The sequence below is a fragment of the Leptinotarsa decemlineata genome, unplaced genomic scaffold (assembly GCF_025532065.1).
Source record: "Leptinotarsa decemlineata unplaced genomic scaffold, Ldec_3_MD MMD2_tig00000008_RagTag_RagTag, whole genome shotgun sequence".
In the NCBI taxonomy this organism is placed as follows: domain Eukaryota; kingdom Metazoa; phylum Arthropoda; class Insecta; order Coleoptera; family Chrysomelidae; genus Leptinotarsa; species Leptinotarsa decemlineata.
Window position 1 is genome coordinate 12475991 of NW_027412537.1, and position 16389 is coordinate 12492379.

A 16389-nucleotide genomic window follows, 5' to 3' on the forward strand; every position below is an offset into this window, starting at 1 on the left:
GGTTATGAATAAAAATCATGAGTGTTATTTATGTAGATAAAGATTGATAGGCCAAATTCCGTAACTTGAGTTTCCTGAAGTTTGAATCGCACTGGAAAAGTCCTCTTTTTATTTCAAATGTTTTTCTTTTTTTTGACAGGGACTTTAAATACAGGAAATGGAGGGAAAATATTGATCCGGTTCTGTATGCCCCTGGTGACGTAAAATATCACGCCACTCTCCCACCGAATCACGTGAGACCTGTGTAGATCTCATTGGTGAACATAGTTGTGAGAGATGAAAGATGAACTAACTGTCCAAGTCCAAAAATACGGTATATCCTTGATCCTTTAACTTTCCGAGTGTGATATGGGTGTTTTTTATGATTAACTTTTTTATGAGAAAACATTACTGATAACATTAGTGTATGTGTTAATGAGCTTCTGATAATTCTTAAGTGATCAACTAGAAGTTGGAATTTGACTGTCTGATATTTATATATTTTGGTGAGTAACCATTTCTTACTTATCAATATTTCTTATAGTCAAAATAATAGGGAGTTCCTAAAAGATAACAGACAGCTTCAAGACTTGTGAATGATTCATGCTGTTTGTAAATTAATTTGGACGAATTGTGACATTGAATATTATGATAGGTTAGGTTCGTCTGGTAATGTCAAGTTCACATTTCACGCCTAAAAATGCCGCAAAACGTGTATTGTTTCTACCGCCATTTACATCTTATTTTAACAATGTGCTTGAATCAACAGTTGTTGTTAAAGAGAAATATGTTATTACTTACTTATCATATCAATACTTTTCAATATATCCCTTCAAAAAACCAGTAGGTAATTTAATTGAACCTGGTTGGATTCACAATAATGATACAAAATTGATTGTTTTAGAAAATTATTTTTGAAAAATTATCAAAATTTCAACTGAGGCACCACTGAGGCAGAAATGTTATTATGAATGAACAATATGTTTGAGATACATTCAACATTCAGCATATTTTCAGAATTTTATTTAGGTACATACTTACATTTTTGATTTTGAATTTTGTGGTTTCCTTCTATAAAACATTAACCACATGAAGCTTTCTTGAAAGGTGGTTCAATTTCTGAGTTATAGACCATAGTCATTCAATGAATAAATAAATATAAATACTTGAATGTGAAATGTTGCTTGCGATTGAAAAATGAAATCAATATTTGTCAAGATGAAAAATCTCAACAGTTTTACACAAACAAATTTGAAAACTCCAAATCCAACTTTTGAAAACGATAAACACTCAATAAACTGCACAAAAGTACTTGATAAGTTTTATCTCAGCTACCAGTTGATTATATTAAAAATTGAAATGGTAGAGAACCAAACTCATAAAGAAAATATGTGGCGAAGATGTGAAAAATGACTTTCTTGAATGTTTTTATGAATTGCTGTTTTCAATAGCTTTATACCTTCATATTTCAGCATCCTGCATTGCAGTTTTACATTTTTACTTTCACCTCTTATCATTTTCACCAATAATGAGTTGAAGAACTCCTATTTTCTATGGATTTCATTCTTACTGTCATGTTTTTTTGTCTCATCTCTTACTAGTATATATCTCTTTGCTTTAAGGGGTTTCAGATATATTATTCTTTTCCCAGTGCCTGTCTATAATATACATGTACTTTTCTATTATTTTTTTTGATTTTTTCCGTTTTCCTAATACTGATTCTTTCAATTTGGCATCATTCAATCTTCTCTTCATTATTATTCACACCTGTGTGCTAGATAGTAAGTTTTTCAAATATCTTCATTCTCATTTACACAGTTCTATAATGTAGTAAATTAATTTGTTCATGTATATAATTTGCCTCATGGTTTTCTGTAGGTACTTCTTTATTTCTGATGTTACTTCATTTTCTTCAGAAACGCTACCTCTTTTGTTGCCATGTAGGCATATTGAAAGAAATCTATTGAAAACAGTTTTTCAACATCAGAACAGAGCTATTGTCTCTCGACGTGTGTTAAAAATACTTGATTATAGCGAGAAAATTCGCTTTATTGTCCAAAAAAGTAGATTTTAATTGACAAATCTTGTAAAATATTATGAATAAAGATTTACTGCTATATATAATGTATAATAGGTATTGAATAATCATGAAAATCATGAAAAACCTGAATATACCTATGCAACCATTTTTACGTGAATATAGTCAGTTTGAAACTGAATTTGTTACTTATTGGAAATGTCAAAACAAGAAACAAATTGCTTGCCTCCACTAGCTTCCAGTGCTTTGAAAAGCGGTTGAATTCTTCATTCAGCGAAGCGCTTTCCATCTTTTCGAACTAGAAACAACCAACCATGCAAAATTCGATTCTCGTACAGTCTATCAACATGTGCACAAACTTGGGTTAATCTCTTTAGTCTCGTCGAGAGCTTTTGCCAAAAAAAGGTGTAAAACTAGGATATATATGCATCTTGGTCAGTGTTAGCACCAAGAAAGTTCTAGTTCGAATCTGAAAGTACTAAAAAAAATGATTCCACTAACAATTTATATATTCCATATATATTCACCCTTTTCTGTACTATAGTTCTAGTTTTCATTTGATACTAAATTCCAATTTGACACATCCAAAATAAACACAAGTCGATTGGGGCTGTACAACGGAGACCTCAGCTGCAGATTATGCAGCTCTACATATCTTATGCGAATGTGAGGCACTTAATCACAGGAGGCAGGCAATACGTACGTACGAAATTACGTCCAGAAGAATATGACGAACATTCAACACGGAACCAGATCACAAGATTTAAATATTGGAAACCAAAATTTAAGGAATCAAAATAGATTTAAATGACTGAAAATATTTTATTGTATAAGACTTAAAGAAGGTAACTCCCCCTCGATTTTTGTAGACCTCCGAGCCATAGGTCGCGAGATATTCGCGAAAAACTGATTTTCGTACCCTTTTGACCCTTATAACTTTTTTAGCCGGCACGATATCAATGTCGATTTTTCACATCTTCATTAAAACGCCCCATAATGAAGGTGTATACAGAAATTCAGCTCAGTAGGAATTTTTCCGCAGATTGAGGTTTAAAAAACCTAAAATGACTGGATTATGAGTTGAAATTAATTATAAAATAATTTTTTTCTGAATAATTAATTCATTCGAATCTAAAAAATTCAAATGAATGAATATTGAATATATTGTTGATTTAAGTACGAAAATTCCAAAATTTCTGTAACGTTGGTAAACCGTTCGAATATCTGGGTCGTTCAAACCGCAGGTATATTTTTCAAGAGTGCTTTGGCTAGTTCACATATTTGAATTTCAAGGTGCAATCGGTGCACAGGAAAAAAAAACTACCCGAGACCATTCCGCTGGAATCCCAAATTCCAAGAAGTTACCACTCAAGCGACATTTATCCTCAATGCTACATTGTATCATTTGTTTTTAAATCATCGACTCCTAAAATTTCTCACTGGTTCATCCAACATTTCCCGCAGGAAATTACTTTTACCTCTCTGGCTCACATTAATTTTTAAGTAACAGTAATACAAGGCTAATAATGTCATCATTCAAATCGCTCAACAACTTGCCAACCTTTGGACCTCGTTCCACTAAAATAATGGTTTAAATTAGAAATTTCCTCTTCTACCGACTTTTGAAGAGCGTAATCATGTTCCTAAAGTTGAATGATAGGGGTTGCTTGATTGAAGGTCCAAGTCCAATCTGATAATGTCACTTGCGAGACGATATTAGTTGCGAGTCTAGGTAACCGCGTCGGTATTCTCTTGTTTCTTACGGTCGGAGTCTTGATACTGACGACATTGTTACCGAAACCGAAGGAGGTTAGACTCACATATATTTCGTAGATATTTGCGATTCGAATCGGGAATTTCCATTTGGTTCGGTTTTTATTATTGCGAGAAGACGACGCACCAGCGGTGAGTAGATTTATTATCTTTTAGACCTGCAAAATGATACCTCTATGAAATTAGCAAGGCCACTTGCAGTAAAATCAATGAAATATATATATTTTTCAATTTTCTAATTATTTTCGAGAATTTGTCATAAAAAATATCGGTGTGGTAACTCGTTGTCAAGTTAGCCCTCTGGTGAATTTCTTAATGAAACTCAGGGATTAATTTTTTGGAAAACAAGCCTTTTCAACTCGAACATCAAACTATTCTACAATGCCTTTTATATAACCATAGTAATTAGAAAACATTAAAAAAACATTTGAATGTTTGCGTTCATTGATTTCCAGAGATTCTAGCAGGTTTGATTTTTGTCCTTTATTTTTTTTATTTTTATTTATTTATTTCGAAATAGGAAAACCTTATATATATATATATATATATATATATATATATATATATATATATATATATATATATATATATATATATATATATCTGCTACCGCAGTTGTCGGTTGATTGGTCAAACCACCAACACTGACATAAAAACTTGTCAAGTTGACTTGGGTGTCACACCAAGTGGTTCCACTTATGTTTCATTTGCGTTTACGCAGCTATTTTTATCAAGTACTTTTCTGGTTTTTCACATTTTGTCTTCAATCGAGGACCGCCTGCCGGGTACTGACGATGCCCAATAGGCTGAAACAGCTGTCTACCGGTGGCTCTTAAATTGAAATCAATATGGGAATGATCAGAAAGTACTTATCCATTTATCTTTTGATTTTCATGGAATTATTTTCTAGCAGCTTGACTGCATATATATGCTGAACTGGTTTTTTGGGTATTTGATCCATGTATGTGGTATTATCTCTAATTTATTAGAGATGAAATTAGAGATAATATCACATACACGGATCAAATACCCGAAAAACCAGTTCGGCATATTCCTATCCGTGAAAACTTCAGATTTCATATATATATATATATATATATATATATATATATATATATATATATATATATATATATATATATATATATATATATATATATCCTTAAGGATTTTCCTGTAGTGTCCTTAAAAATGTAATATGTCCCTAGTCCATGTTGAAATCGTAGTTGTTTTCTACAAGGAGGCTAGCATAGGTGGAATTGGAATTGAATTATTTCAAAACTTTTTAATGCTCGGAGATTATTGTTTCAAAATTTCTTCAAGTCCTTCCAATATACATTTTTGGTCACGATCCACATATTAGTTTGTAGAATCCAGATTTGTTATCTTTGTCCAGTTTTGATTTGTTTATTATCTTTATAGGTCTGCCCAAGGAGTTACCAGTTTTTTTTAAAGAACTTCATTCAGATAATGCAATCATGGTTACAAAAAACATTTTAAATAGTAATTGAAATAGTAGCACTATCAAAAAAAAATCCAGAGCAGCACCAACATGCTGGTCTCGGAAAACTAGCTGAAAACAATATAATAATACTTTATGCAGTACAACAAAATAATATTATAAAGATTCACTTGAGAATACATAATACAAATGTGAATAAAATAAAAAATCTTAATAGTAATCAACTCACAGAATTGAATAGATTTAAGCCGTTCCTTCGTTGAATATGCTAGAATGAAAACTCTTCATTTTATTCCTAAAGATACTGAAATTAGGTGTAATGGGATTATTTAAGCCAATATTAGTACGTAAAGGTTCTAAAAAGACATTATAATGGGTACGAGTATTGTATTCGTGGAGCTGATTAACGAAAGTTAAGTTAGTATTACATTTGACTTGTTCATGTATAACCTTGTATGCAAATTTATCTTGCTCGATTTCTAGAACATCCAGAATAGGCAGTTTCTTGGTTACACTGTATAAAGTATCAGCTGAGGTTCTGTAGTCAAGCCTGAATAACATTTTCACGACTTTGTTTTGAAGTATTTTTACTTTTTTGAATAATGTCTGTCCACATGTACCTCATATAGGAATTAAATAGCTAAACATTGATAAGAAATATGCACTGTATATTTGATGGAGTGAAGATGGGCGTAAATAGGTTCTACAACGAGATAGGGCACTAACCATTGGAATTTCTTTTTTTTCTACATGGGTGATATGGCTATTCCGGCATAGATTTACATTGACTATAATTAGTCCCAGATATTTGGTATCATGGACTCTCGTTATTTCTTTGCCTCCTATCTCCACTATGATGTCCTGTTGTTTCATGTTTTTCTGAAAGAAGATTATAAAAGTAGTCTTCTTTACATTCATCTGAAGTTTATTTTTTGCAAACCATCTGTGACACTTTTCAAGGTCGGTATTTACTAGTGTTTCGAGTTGTTTCAAGTCTTTACCCTCATATACAAGAACAGTATCATCTGCGAATTTATAATATCTACCTATGATGTTAGCAGTTCTCAATGACAGAACATGTAATGTATAGAGTAGGGGTCCAAGGACTGAGCCTTGGGGCACACCTGCTTTGTTAGTTTCAGTTTGGCTTGAAATGCCATCAACCATTGTGAATTGTTTGCGATCTAGAAGGTATGTTTTTAGTAAAGAGAGATTATTTCCTCTTATTCTCATTTCTTCAATTTTTGCAAGTAATATAGAGAAGAAGCTATGTGGTTAATGAAATCTATAGTTTCACTCAGGGTGCTATTTTCTTGGAATCCATATTGGTAATTGTCAAAGGCAACACATATTTTCATGTGATGTATTTCAATTATTGACTGAGAATTTTCATGTTAACAACAGCCATTTACTAACAAAACGAAAATAATTGGAAAAAAAACAGTAAATCAAAATAAACATTCAACCTCGAATTTTTAATAATATTGTTTATTTAGCTAACAAATAATTTATGCGTTGCTTTATGGATGCACTGTACAAATTTTCTTCAAGCAGAACGAAAGTTACATTGTTTTTTTGAAGAAAAACATTATTTATTTATTGAAATTGGCCGTTACTCGATTATTTTTATCGCTCGAAACAATAAGCGAATATGATCCCAGTCGACTCATCATGATGTTTTTGTTAAATTCTGTAACTTTACTTCTGTTTGTTCTGTGACCAGACAAACGTGAATTTTGTGATTCGATTGTTTCTGTCGCTAACGAAAAATTTTACGTGAGTTTTGAACCCACTTGAAGTCTATTATACTTTAAACCGGTGATATTGATCATTCGCTGTGAAAGTCCAAAGATCAGGGTTTCATCGGTATATGTAATCTAATTCTTATTATTTTCATATCTGTCTTTGTTGCGTGTTTTTTACTGCTGAATTGACGGTCACTTTTTTTCTGAGTCACAGAATTATAGATGTGTCCGATAGTTTTGAATTTCCAAGGATATAATCGAAGAAATATACAGTCTGTTTTTTAAGGTGATCCCACTAATACCTACGAGGTTGGTTAAATTGGACAAAAGTTTCCTATTTTGAGGCACTAGAATAATCTACTTTCAGATCGAAAATTTCAGTGGTTGTTTTTGAAATATTCGCCAGAAACTAGAACTGTCGAATTCCTTTTTTTTTGGCTCTACCGCCTTCATTTCGAATGATATAAATTATAGAAAAAAGACAGAGAATCTTTCAGTACTGTTTCATATTACATTACAGGGTGTTTCAAATTCGATCCTCACTATTGGGAACTCGGAAACTATGAGAGGTACGAAGATGGAGCAAAGTTGCGCATTTACCTGACTAACAATATGCCGTTGAGAAAGTTCTGAAATTCCGAGTATACAGGGCTTTTCATGATGAGCGTTAATTAGCCGTTTCTGGCAAACCATTCAACGGATCAACCTGAAAATTCCACAGTATGCATAAGTCAATATGACCTACACGCCTAAAATATTTTAGACGAAGCGGCGTTGTCGCTTCTACTATAAAGTAGCGGCTTCTTTGATTTTTCAAATGGAACACCCCGTATATAATATCATATTATGATTCATTATCACTGTCAACAAATTCATATACTATTTCCCTATACCTATCTATTACCCTTTAGAAGATATAAATTCATTTCGATATTTTTTTTACCAAACATGAACTTTTATAAATGCTGATAATCTTGAACTGTTTTGCACTAAAACGATCAAATTTGAAATGGAGTGGAGTGATACTATGAGGATCTTCACTCCGAGTCATATTTTAATTTGCCTCATACAGGGTCTTCAAAAAATGCAGATACTTTGATCTCATGAAAAAATGAGTGGAACTCAATTTTTTCAAATGGAACACCCTGTATATTTCAACATTTTGAGCTCTACATCCAATTTTAGATTAACTTTGTTCAGATAATACTATTTCTATTTTGAACCGTTTTCGAGATAAACTGTTTCAAACGGAAATTGACATGGTTTCCTTGTTCATCACTCATTTTTGTAAAACAGATTTCGTTTGATGTTTCTCAATTAGTCACAGATGATACAATGAAAAGATAATTATCAAAATACTCCTCAACCATCGAATGAAACTTCTCTTCAAACAATAGTTTTATTAACGCTGAAACACGAACTGAAAATAATAAACCCATAAATTAATGAGTTAATTTAATCATCAGTGTATTCCAGAATATGTTCAAACACATCTCCACCTCTACTTAAACAAACATGTAATCTCTTCAAAAGATTGTCATGTGTAGCGCTTCTGATCAAGTCTGGAGTCAAACTATTGAAAGCAGTAACTCTCGAGTAACTCTCGATTTCATATCTTCCATTGTTGTTATTGGAGAGTAAACCATATTTTTAATGAAACCCCACACGAAATAATCTAATGGATTGCCATCTGGCGTTCTAGAAGGCCAACGAAAAGGTCCATTATTACCAATCCATCTGTCTTCGAAGATTTGGGTTAAAGCTTCGCTGACGGAATAAGAATTATGGGGTGGAGCACCATCCATTTGGTACCATACACGTTCTCTTCCTGGTCTATTATTTAAAATCATTTGAATTCCATTCCTCAGTAAATCTTCATATTTTGATGCATTCAAATTATCATCATAAAACTCGATATAAAAAATTGACTCATTCTTTATGGCACAAAATACATTGAATTGCCATCTTTCTTGAAAACCTCTTTGGCGGACAACATGGGGATTTTCTGGCGCCCAATAATGACAAAACTCCATTTTTTGTGAACTTGGCCTCATCTGTCCATATGATATTGTCAAGGAAATGTTCATCCTCTTGAGTCTTGACAAGTAACCATTCAAAGAATTCCACTCTACGAGGTAAATCAGTCTCTTTCAAATGTTGGACACAGTAGAACTTATAGGGATGCCATTTATGCTTATTAAGAATTCGACAAATTGTCACGTAGGGTATACCTATCTCCCTTTCAGCCTCGTGCAGAGAAGCATTTGGAAATGCATGAAAATATCTCAAAACTGTTATACCATTGTCATCATCATCCACTTTAGTCTTCTTACGAATGATTTTTGGACGGAAGGTTCCATTCAACCTACAGTTTTTTAGTAGTCGATTTATCACATTATTATTCGGCTTCGGAAGTTGTGGATATCTTTCATGAAATACTCGGCATGTTCTACTTTCAATTCTATTGCACTCACCATAAATTATTAATAAATTCAAGAAATCTTCATTACTGTAACCTAATCTTGACATTATTCTATTATAATTGGTAGCTATCACAATCAGTCAAAACCACCAACGAAAGTCTGACGTTAAATAATTGGTTTATTTATTTTTCCAAAGCACACTATTAAAAACTATTAATGTGTACTGTTGTACGTAAGAGACCAATACCTCAATGTATATAAATTGTAACTTTTTCTAAGGTAATACATACCAATTTCGAATTGACTGATCTGAGACAGTTAAAAAACTGAATCAAAAAGAACTATTACTAAGTATAAAAAAAATGTTGAATATCCAAAATAAGTGATGAATTCAAAAAAACGAGCAAAAAACCACGTCAGTTTCCGTTTGAAACAGTTTATCTCGAAAACGGTTCAAAATAGAAATAGTATTATCTGAACAAAGTTAATCTAAAATTGGATGTAGAGCTCAAAAATGTTGAAATATACAGGGTGTTCCATTTGAAAAAATTGAGTTTCACTAATTTTTTCATGAGATCAAAGTATCTGTATTTTTTGAAGACCCTGTATGAGGCAAATGAAAATATGACTCGGAGTGAGGATCCTCATAGTATCACTCCACTCCATTTCAAATTTGATCGTTTTAGTGCAAGAGAGTTCAAGATTATCAGCATTTATTAAAGTTCATGTTTGGTAAAAAAAATATCGAAATTAATTTATATCTTCTAAACGGTAATAGATAGGTATAGGAAAATAGTATATGAATTTGTTGACAAAGTGATAATGAATCATAATATGATATTATATGCGGGGTGTTCTTTTTGAAAAATCAAAGAAGCCGCTACTTTATAGTAGAAGCGACAACGACGCTTCGTCTGAAATATTTTAGGCGTGTAGGTCATATTGATTTATGCATACTGTGAAATTTTCAGGTTGATCCGTTTAATAGTTTGTCAGAAACGGCTAATTAACGCTAATCATGAAAAGCCCTGTATACGGAGATATCCGGAGAAAATTAAATTTCGGAAAATGGTTTTTGTTTTTTATGGCTTTATTTTTTGAAGGATTCTAAAATAAATGCACTTCCACATCGCCACTTTTTCCTTGCTTTTAGATTTGCTAATCGACGTTTCGTATTCCGTCCACCATCATCAACTTTTTTCTTATGGGCGCTACATTGCATTCTTTCTGGTTTGAATAGAACCAGATTTTACCTTTTCAATGATGTATCATAAGTTATCATTCTTTTCCTTAAAATGGAGATATTGAAAAAAATTAATTTTCATCATGATAGGCTATGACTTTGATGTTTCTAAATTTGACTTCCAATTTGTTACACTCAATGACATTTTGTTATTGTTCAAGTCATTGAATTTTTGGCGAAAAATGGCTTTCACGACTGAAGAAAAAAGAGATATGATACAAATTTATAGATAGAAACGATAGAAACAGTGTTAGGACATCGGAAATGTATTTAAACTTGTATCCCGAAAGACGACAACCACATCGACCTATGTTCAAGCTATTGGATCAAAATCTCACCAACTTTGGTTCGTTTGAGAAGCCAGGAAAAAAATACGGAGAGAGAATCATCAATCAAAATTTGATAAATGAGGTGTGTATGAGGTAAATGTCATTGTGCCAATTTGCAATGCGACGTTTCATTCGTTATATTTCATCATCAACTTTATGTTGTGTCGGGAAACATATGAAATGTAACAGCTGAATTTGTTATAACAGTAGCCACTAAAATCGATGAATAAACTCTGTATTTAAAAAAATGAAGTTGGTGATGAAATCTAATGAACCAAACGTCACATTGCAAGTTTGGTTTATATCATTTAATAACAAATATGAAACAGTATTGAAAGTTCCTCATATCATTCCATATATCATTCGAAATGGAGGCGGTAAAGTCAAAAAAACAAAATTCGGCCATTCTAGTTTTTAGCGAATATTTCAAAAACAACCACTGATATTCTCGATGTGCAAAGAGATTATTTTAGTTCTCCAAAATTGAAAACTTTTGCCCAATTCAACCGACCTTGTCGGGTGTATCGTTTCCGAGATAGCTATAGTGGAATCAGCTAAAAAAGGCCTGTGTAATATTAAAAACATTGTTACTTTTGAACGTCTGTATGTTTGTTTAATAAATTGAATTCAAAGAATGAAAATCAAGCTGTATAAGATACTATTGAAAAATCAATCTTCTCTAGTACCACTTGACCTTGCAATACCTTTTTCAGTGGTTATCACATAGTAATGCCGTGTGATAGATGTATCTGTATATCTCATCTCGAGATAAAATTTCGATTTGGTGCATCAATATCCGAATGTAAGTGCCTTGAATCCTATGGTAACAAATTTAGGCATAGATCAGGGAAACTTGGGGGTCAATTCATTAATAGTATCCGATTACTTGCTGAAATACTGTTTGAATTGAAAAAAACATTGATGATTGACCATCAGTCAGCCGTTACTGAGACTCTCGAGGTGTCAGGCTGTTTAAAAAGTTTTGTCCGTTTTCATGAGTCTACTTCGAACTCTAATATCTCAGTGAATACGTATTCAATTAAGTCAAAATAAGGGCCATTTGAATCAGTGCACTTTTGCCAACGTAACACAAGTCGATTAATTCCGCCAGCATAAAAATTGTGTGCTCAGGATTCGATGAGATCGACAAAGGCCGTTTTTGCCTGGTCATGATTGGCGAAGGTTCTACAGGTGAGAAAGTTATCAAAGTGCTTGAAAAGATGGTAGTCGATTGGCGAGAGGTCTGGGAAGTATGGTGGGTGATGCAGAACTTGAACGCTCAATTCGGTTAACTTTTGGTCGGTGATTTATGAAACGTGCGGACGGGAGTTGTCGTGAAGCAGGATCGGACCTCTTCTGTTGACCAGTACTGGCTGCTGCTGACGAAATTTTTGGTATATTTTGTCGATTTCCTCACAAGACTGCTGTGATGGTTTGGCCTGGTTGCAGAAAGTTATAGTGAATCACACCAGCCGCTTACAGTAACCATGGTCTTTTTTGGTGGGTTTTCGTCTTTGGAAAGTGCCTGGGTGCTCATCGGTGTCCAACCCCTGTCCTGAACGTCTCGTGTTGTCGTAGAGGATCCACTTCTCACCACACTAGACGATTCGATTCAAAAAAGGATTGTTTTGGTTGGCACAAAAGCAAAGAACGACAGAGGTCGGAACGAGACAATTTCTTTTGATCATTCAAATTGTGGGGCACCCAGTTTTCGAGCTATTTGACCTTTCCAAAACGTTTAAAACCATCACCAACCTATGCACTGTTTGTGATGAGTCAGTCTCTATCAGGGTTCTCAAATCCTTGCTAGGATTACTGTAGGTCGACCACTTCGAAGCTAAAATCTCCCGAACGAAGTTTAAGCAACCCAAAGTCGAACAGTGCGTTAAGTAGGCATATGGCCTAATTAAGAGTGATACAACAGAAAAATTGACCAAAAAACTGAAAAGATATGAAAAATTGAAATTTTGAAAAAATGAACAGCATCAATGTATATACCACGACTCAGTAGAATAGATATTTACTGAGAAATTGAGCTAAAATGGTCAAAACTTTTTGAAGCAACCTAAGTAGCAGACGAAACGTTTGGTACTACAAGTTCTTTTCGACTCTGGCCTACTAGCCTGGTTTCTGTTCAAAACTTTTATAGATTTGCGTAGCGTAGTTCCATAGAAATCTGGAAATCCTGTTTTATATACTGTTGTAAATCATGCTCGAAGGAAAATAACGCCGGCCGTCACTGGTAACCATAAACCAAATACGACGTAGCTAAGAGCGCGTGAATGTACGATGATTCCCCGCCACTCTAGAAGCAGCGAGAATAATGCTACCGATTTCAAAGGAACTTCGGCGAAATTTCTAGGGCATTCGATTACAATATTTAAGGGATAGGCACGAGGATATGGACATAGTTTCATTCAGTCGAGGAATCGGCGAGTTTTTGATTGTACTGAAACTCACGAAAACCCGTTAGGGAAGCTATTGATTATACTGTAGACGAACCCTTCCGATATAGAAGGCCCCGACATTCTGTCGAATGAGACCCTCATGTACCCCGTCAAAGGATGAACAAATTCTTCAACCGTCCCACCCCAGCCAGGTAGGGGTACACCGTGAAGGGCGGTACTGATGTCTGGGGACTTTCATACCGCCACCACCTTTTAGTCATAAACCCATTTGTCCTCCTGACAAAAATCAGCTACAAGGGTGAGGGAGCTAGGCTTCAACCTGATTGAACTGACGATGACTGTCGGATATCGACACAGTCAAGTGGAAGCTACAGTGCGGTACGCGAAGTGATCCAGCAAGACTATATTATATACATTAGTTGAAGTGTTCGTTGTATTTAAAGTGAAATAAAGTTGAATTTGATTATTCGGTGTAGTCAATTATTGGTCAACCCACGGGGAAAAACGTAATAATACCATCGTCTCGCTATTTTTACCTTAAGGCGAAGTTGAAAAGATACTAATTGACTTCCACTTTTTCTTTTTTGGTTTAGTGATTTTGCATTATTCATATATAATCGGAAAAGTAAAAAATTCAAAAGCTTTTTTTAGAAACTTCAGTCCTTTCATAGATCTCTTGCCTTCTTTTTATAAAAAAAAGTCATTTGAAAAAGTAGAGCTGTGATTATGAAAGTATTCTAGAAATTTAAAATTTTTTTATAGTTCTGTTATAGTTTTTATCATCAAAACAAAAACATCTCCTAGCAATTCTTGAAACTTGAAAAATACTACATTACCGAAAATTTTGACTGAGTAAGAGACTGAGTCTATTGAGTTTGTTGTTTTGAATGCCAGTTCAGTGGCAAGGAGCTTTTTAAACACTTTCATTGTTTTTAAACACAAAAACGTAACATAATAAACATATCTTAGTAATTATCTTTCACTAGAAATCACGTTCGCGGTTAAGTTGTGAATTCTATTGATATCGATAAGTGTAGGTGCATGAATCCTGTCAAAAGTCCACTTCTTTATCATGACATATGTATTGATAAAGGTTCAATGTATGAACTGATATCTACATCTAAATCATCTTTATGGCGTATGTAGGTATCTGATTTTGAACATTCGCGCTCAGCTGTGTTCGGCGGTTACACTGTATGTTAATCAGTTCTTGTGAAGTGTGTGAATTTCCGTTGGATAATGTCAATCAGGCTCAAGTAAGTTCAAAATTGTGGCTGTGGTTTGAAATCCAAACGAAGTGTAATTGTTGTAAAGAATATTTTTTCGCGATTTCAGAGTCTATGTAAACTGAAAAATATAACACTCCGTATGTTTTGTCTACGATTCGATGAATAAAGGTTAATTGGTTTCTCAATAACTCCTTATGAGTTTATAAACAAATGTATTTTACTTACATAATTTACATATCAAAATTGGACTGTCGCATAATATATTTTTGTACTCGTACCCCCCAGACTGTTTGTTAACTTGAGGTACAATGGACAATCTTTGTCAGATATTTTTATTTCCATTTGGTTTTCAATCAGCTGCCTGGAAATCTTAACAAAAAATGAATATTTTACTTACTTGAGTTCTCAACTAGATAATGTTCAGTTGCAGTTTTAGCAAGATTTAAGTCTTCATTAACTTGTTCACAATCCTTATCAACAACATCAGGCTTGAGAGAGTTGTAGATCTGGGTGTCGACTGTATATTGACGAGAGGACAATGTGTTACTGAACAAGCTGGCTATAAATAGAAAATAGTAATGGACTTAGAATAGAACCTTGTGGCACTACCCATTCTTTTCGATAAAGTCCGACTGGTTAACTCCTACTCACTTTCTGATACTTCTCCCCAGATAATTATTAGAGAATTCGACACCATCTTCAGACATTTCTATGTGATGCAAGATTGACATTAGTATATCACAGTATCAGAGCTGTAAGAATACCTTTGAATAGAATCGACCAAATGCTGCCAGGCGGTAGTGCAACTACCTTTTTTAAATTCAGATGTGTAGAGGTGAAATTGATATTTCATCCAGGTGATTCGTCAGCTGATAATAAACTACTTTTCCTACACTTCTGACATATCGAGAGATAGCTTATTATTCAGATGTTCTTGACGATTAGTAGTTTTTGACAGTGGTACTTACTGTCCGAGCCTTTTTCCAAATTGAAGGAAACCATTCTTGGTGCTAACCAATTTCTTATTTTCTATTTCAATTTATATACAGGGCTATTCAAATTCGTTTCTGTACATAGGGATCTCGTAAATGATAAGACATAGAGTGTTGGTTAAAATTGTGGAAAAGTTGCGTATTTCAGAGACCTATTCAATGATGTAAAAAAATCGAATATAGCTCTTTTGGTTCTTGAAATATACAGAAAAAATAAAAAAATCCCAAATTATTTTTTTACCTATATCTTCTTTATTCGCAGAAATATTGAAAATCTGTCCACATTTTGCTATTGGCACTTGATGTGGGCGAGCAGAATATGTCCATGATTCTTTTATATAGGGTGTCATCTGACTTGGGCCACCCCATCTTTGAAGTTTTAAATACGGACCTGTATTTTTGTTGTATTTTTTGTTTCGTCGACGTTCACTTCATACTGAGAAATCAAATTCAATTTTACACACATCGGAAAAGTCTAGGGATATTTTAAAAAATGGCAATAATTTTTTTTAGATCGCTTTAGGGAAAAAAAGTTGACGGGTGATTATTAAACGAATGCAACTTACAACAAAATTTATTAAATAGACAAAAATACTGAGTGCGCATATAAGCAAAACTAAAAAAAAATATGGCTCTTCTTTGGCTCCCCGAAAAAAAATCATAATACAAAAAAATTGGAATCAGTACAAAGTATGGCCTCCACGCTGGTTTACTACGGCCCTACATCTATCGTGCATCGACAAAATGAGATTGTCAATGTCTTGTTGA

The 16389-nt window shown here is 33.6% G+C and overlaps 1 protein-coding gene across 4 annotated transcripts in view; it reads left to right on the forward strand.

The window, feature by feature from the left end:
- The first annotated feature begins 266 nt into the window (after window positions 1–266).
- The window catches only part of Acsl (Acyl-CoA synthetase long-chain), a 63778-nt gene continuing 47655 nt past the window's right edge, over window positions 267–16389 (forward strand). For 2 of the 4 annotated variants that reach the window (XM_074171084.1, XM_074171087.1), the window contains exon 1: window positions 267–485. Coding sequence is in view for 1 of the 4 variants with exons in the window: in XM_074171085.1 (XP_074027186.1) it covers window positions 14640–14656 (17 nt within the window). In the remaining 3 variants the exon portion in view is untranslated. Of the gene's footprint in view, window positions 486–3769; window positions 3923–14505; window positions 14657–16389 lie in introns of those variants that run through there. The other 2 variants (XM_074171088.1, XM_074171085.1) reach the window with 2 other exon arrangements.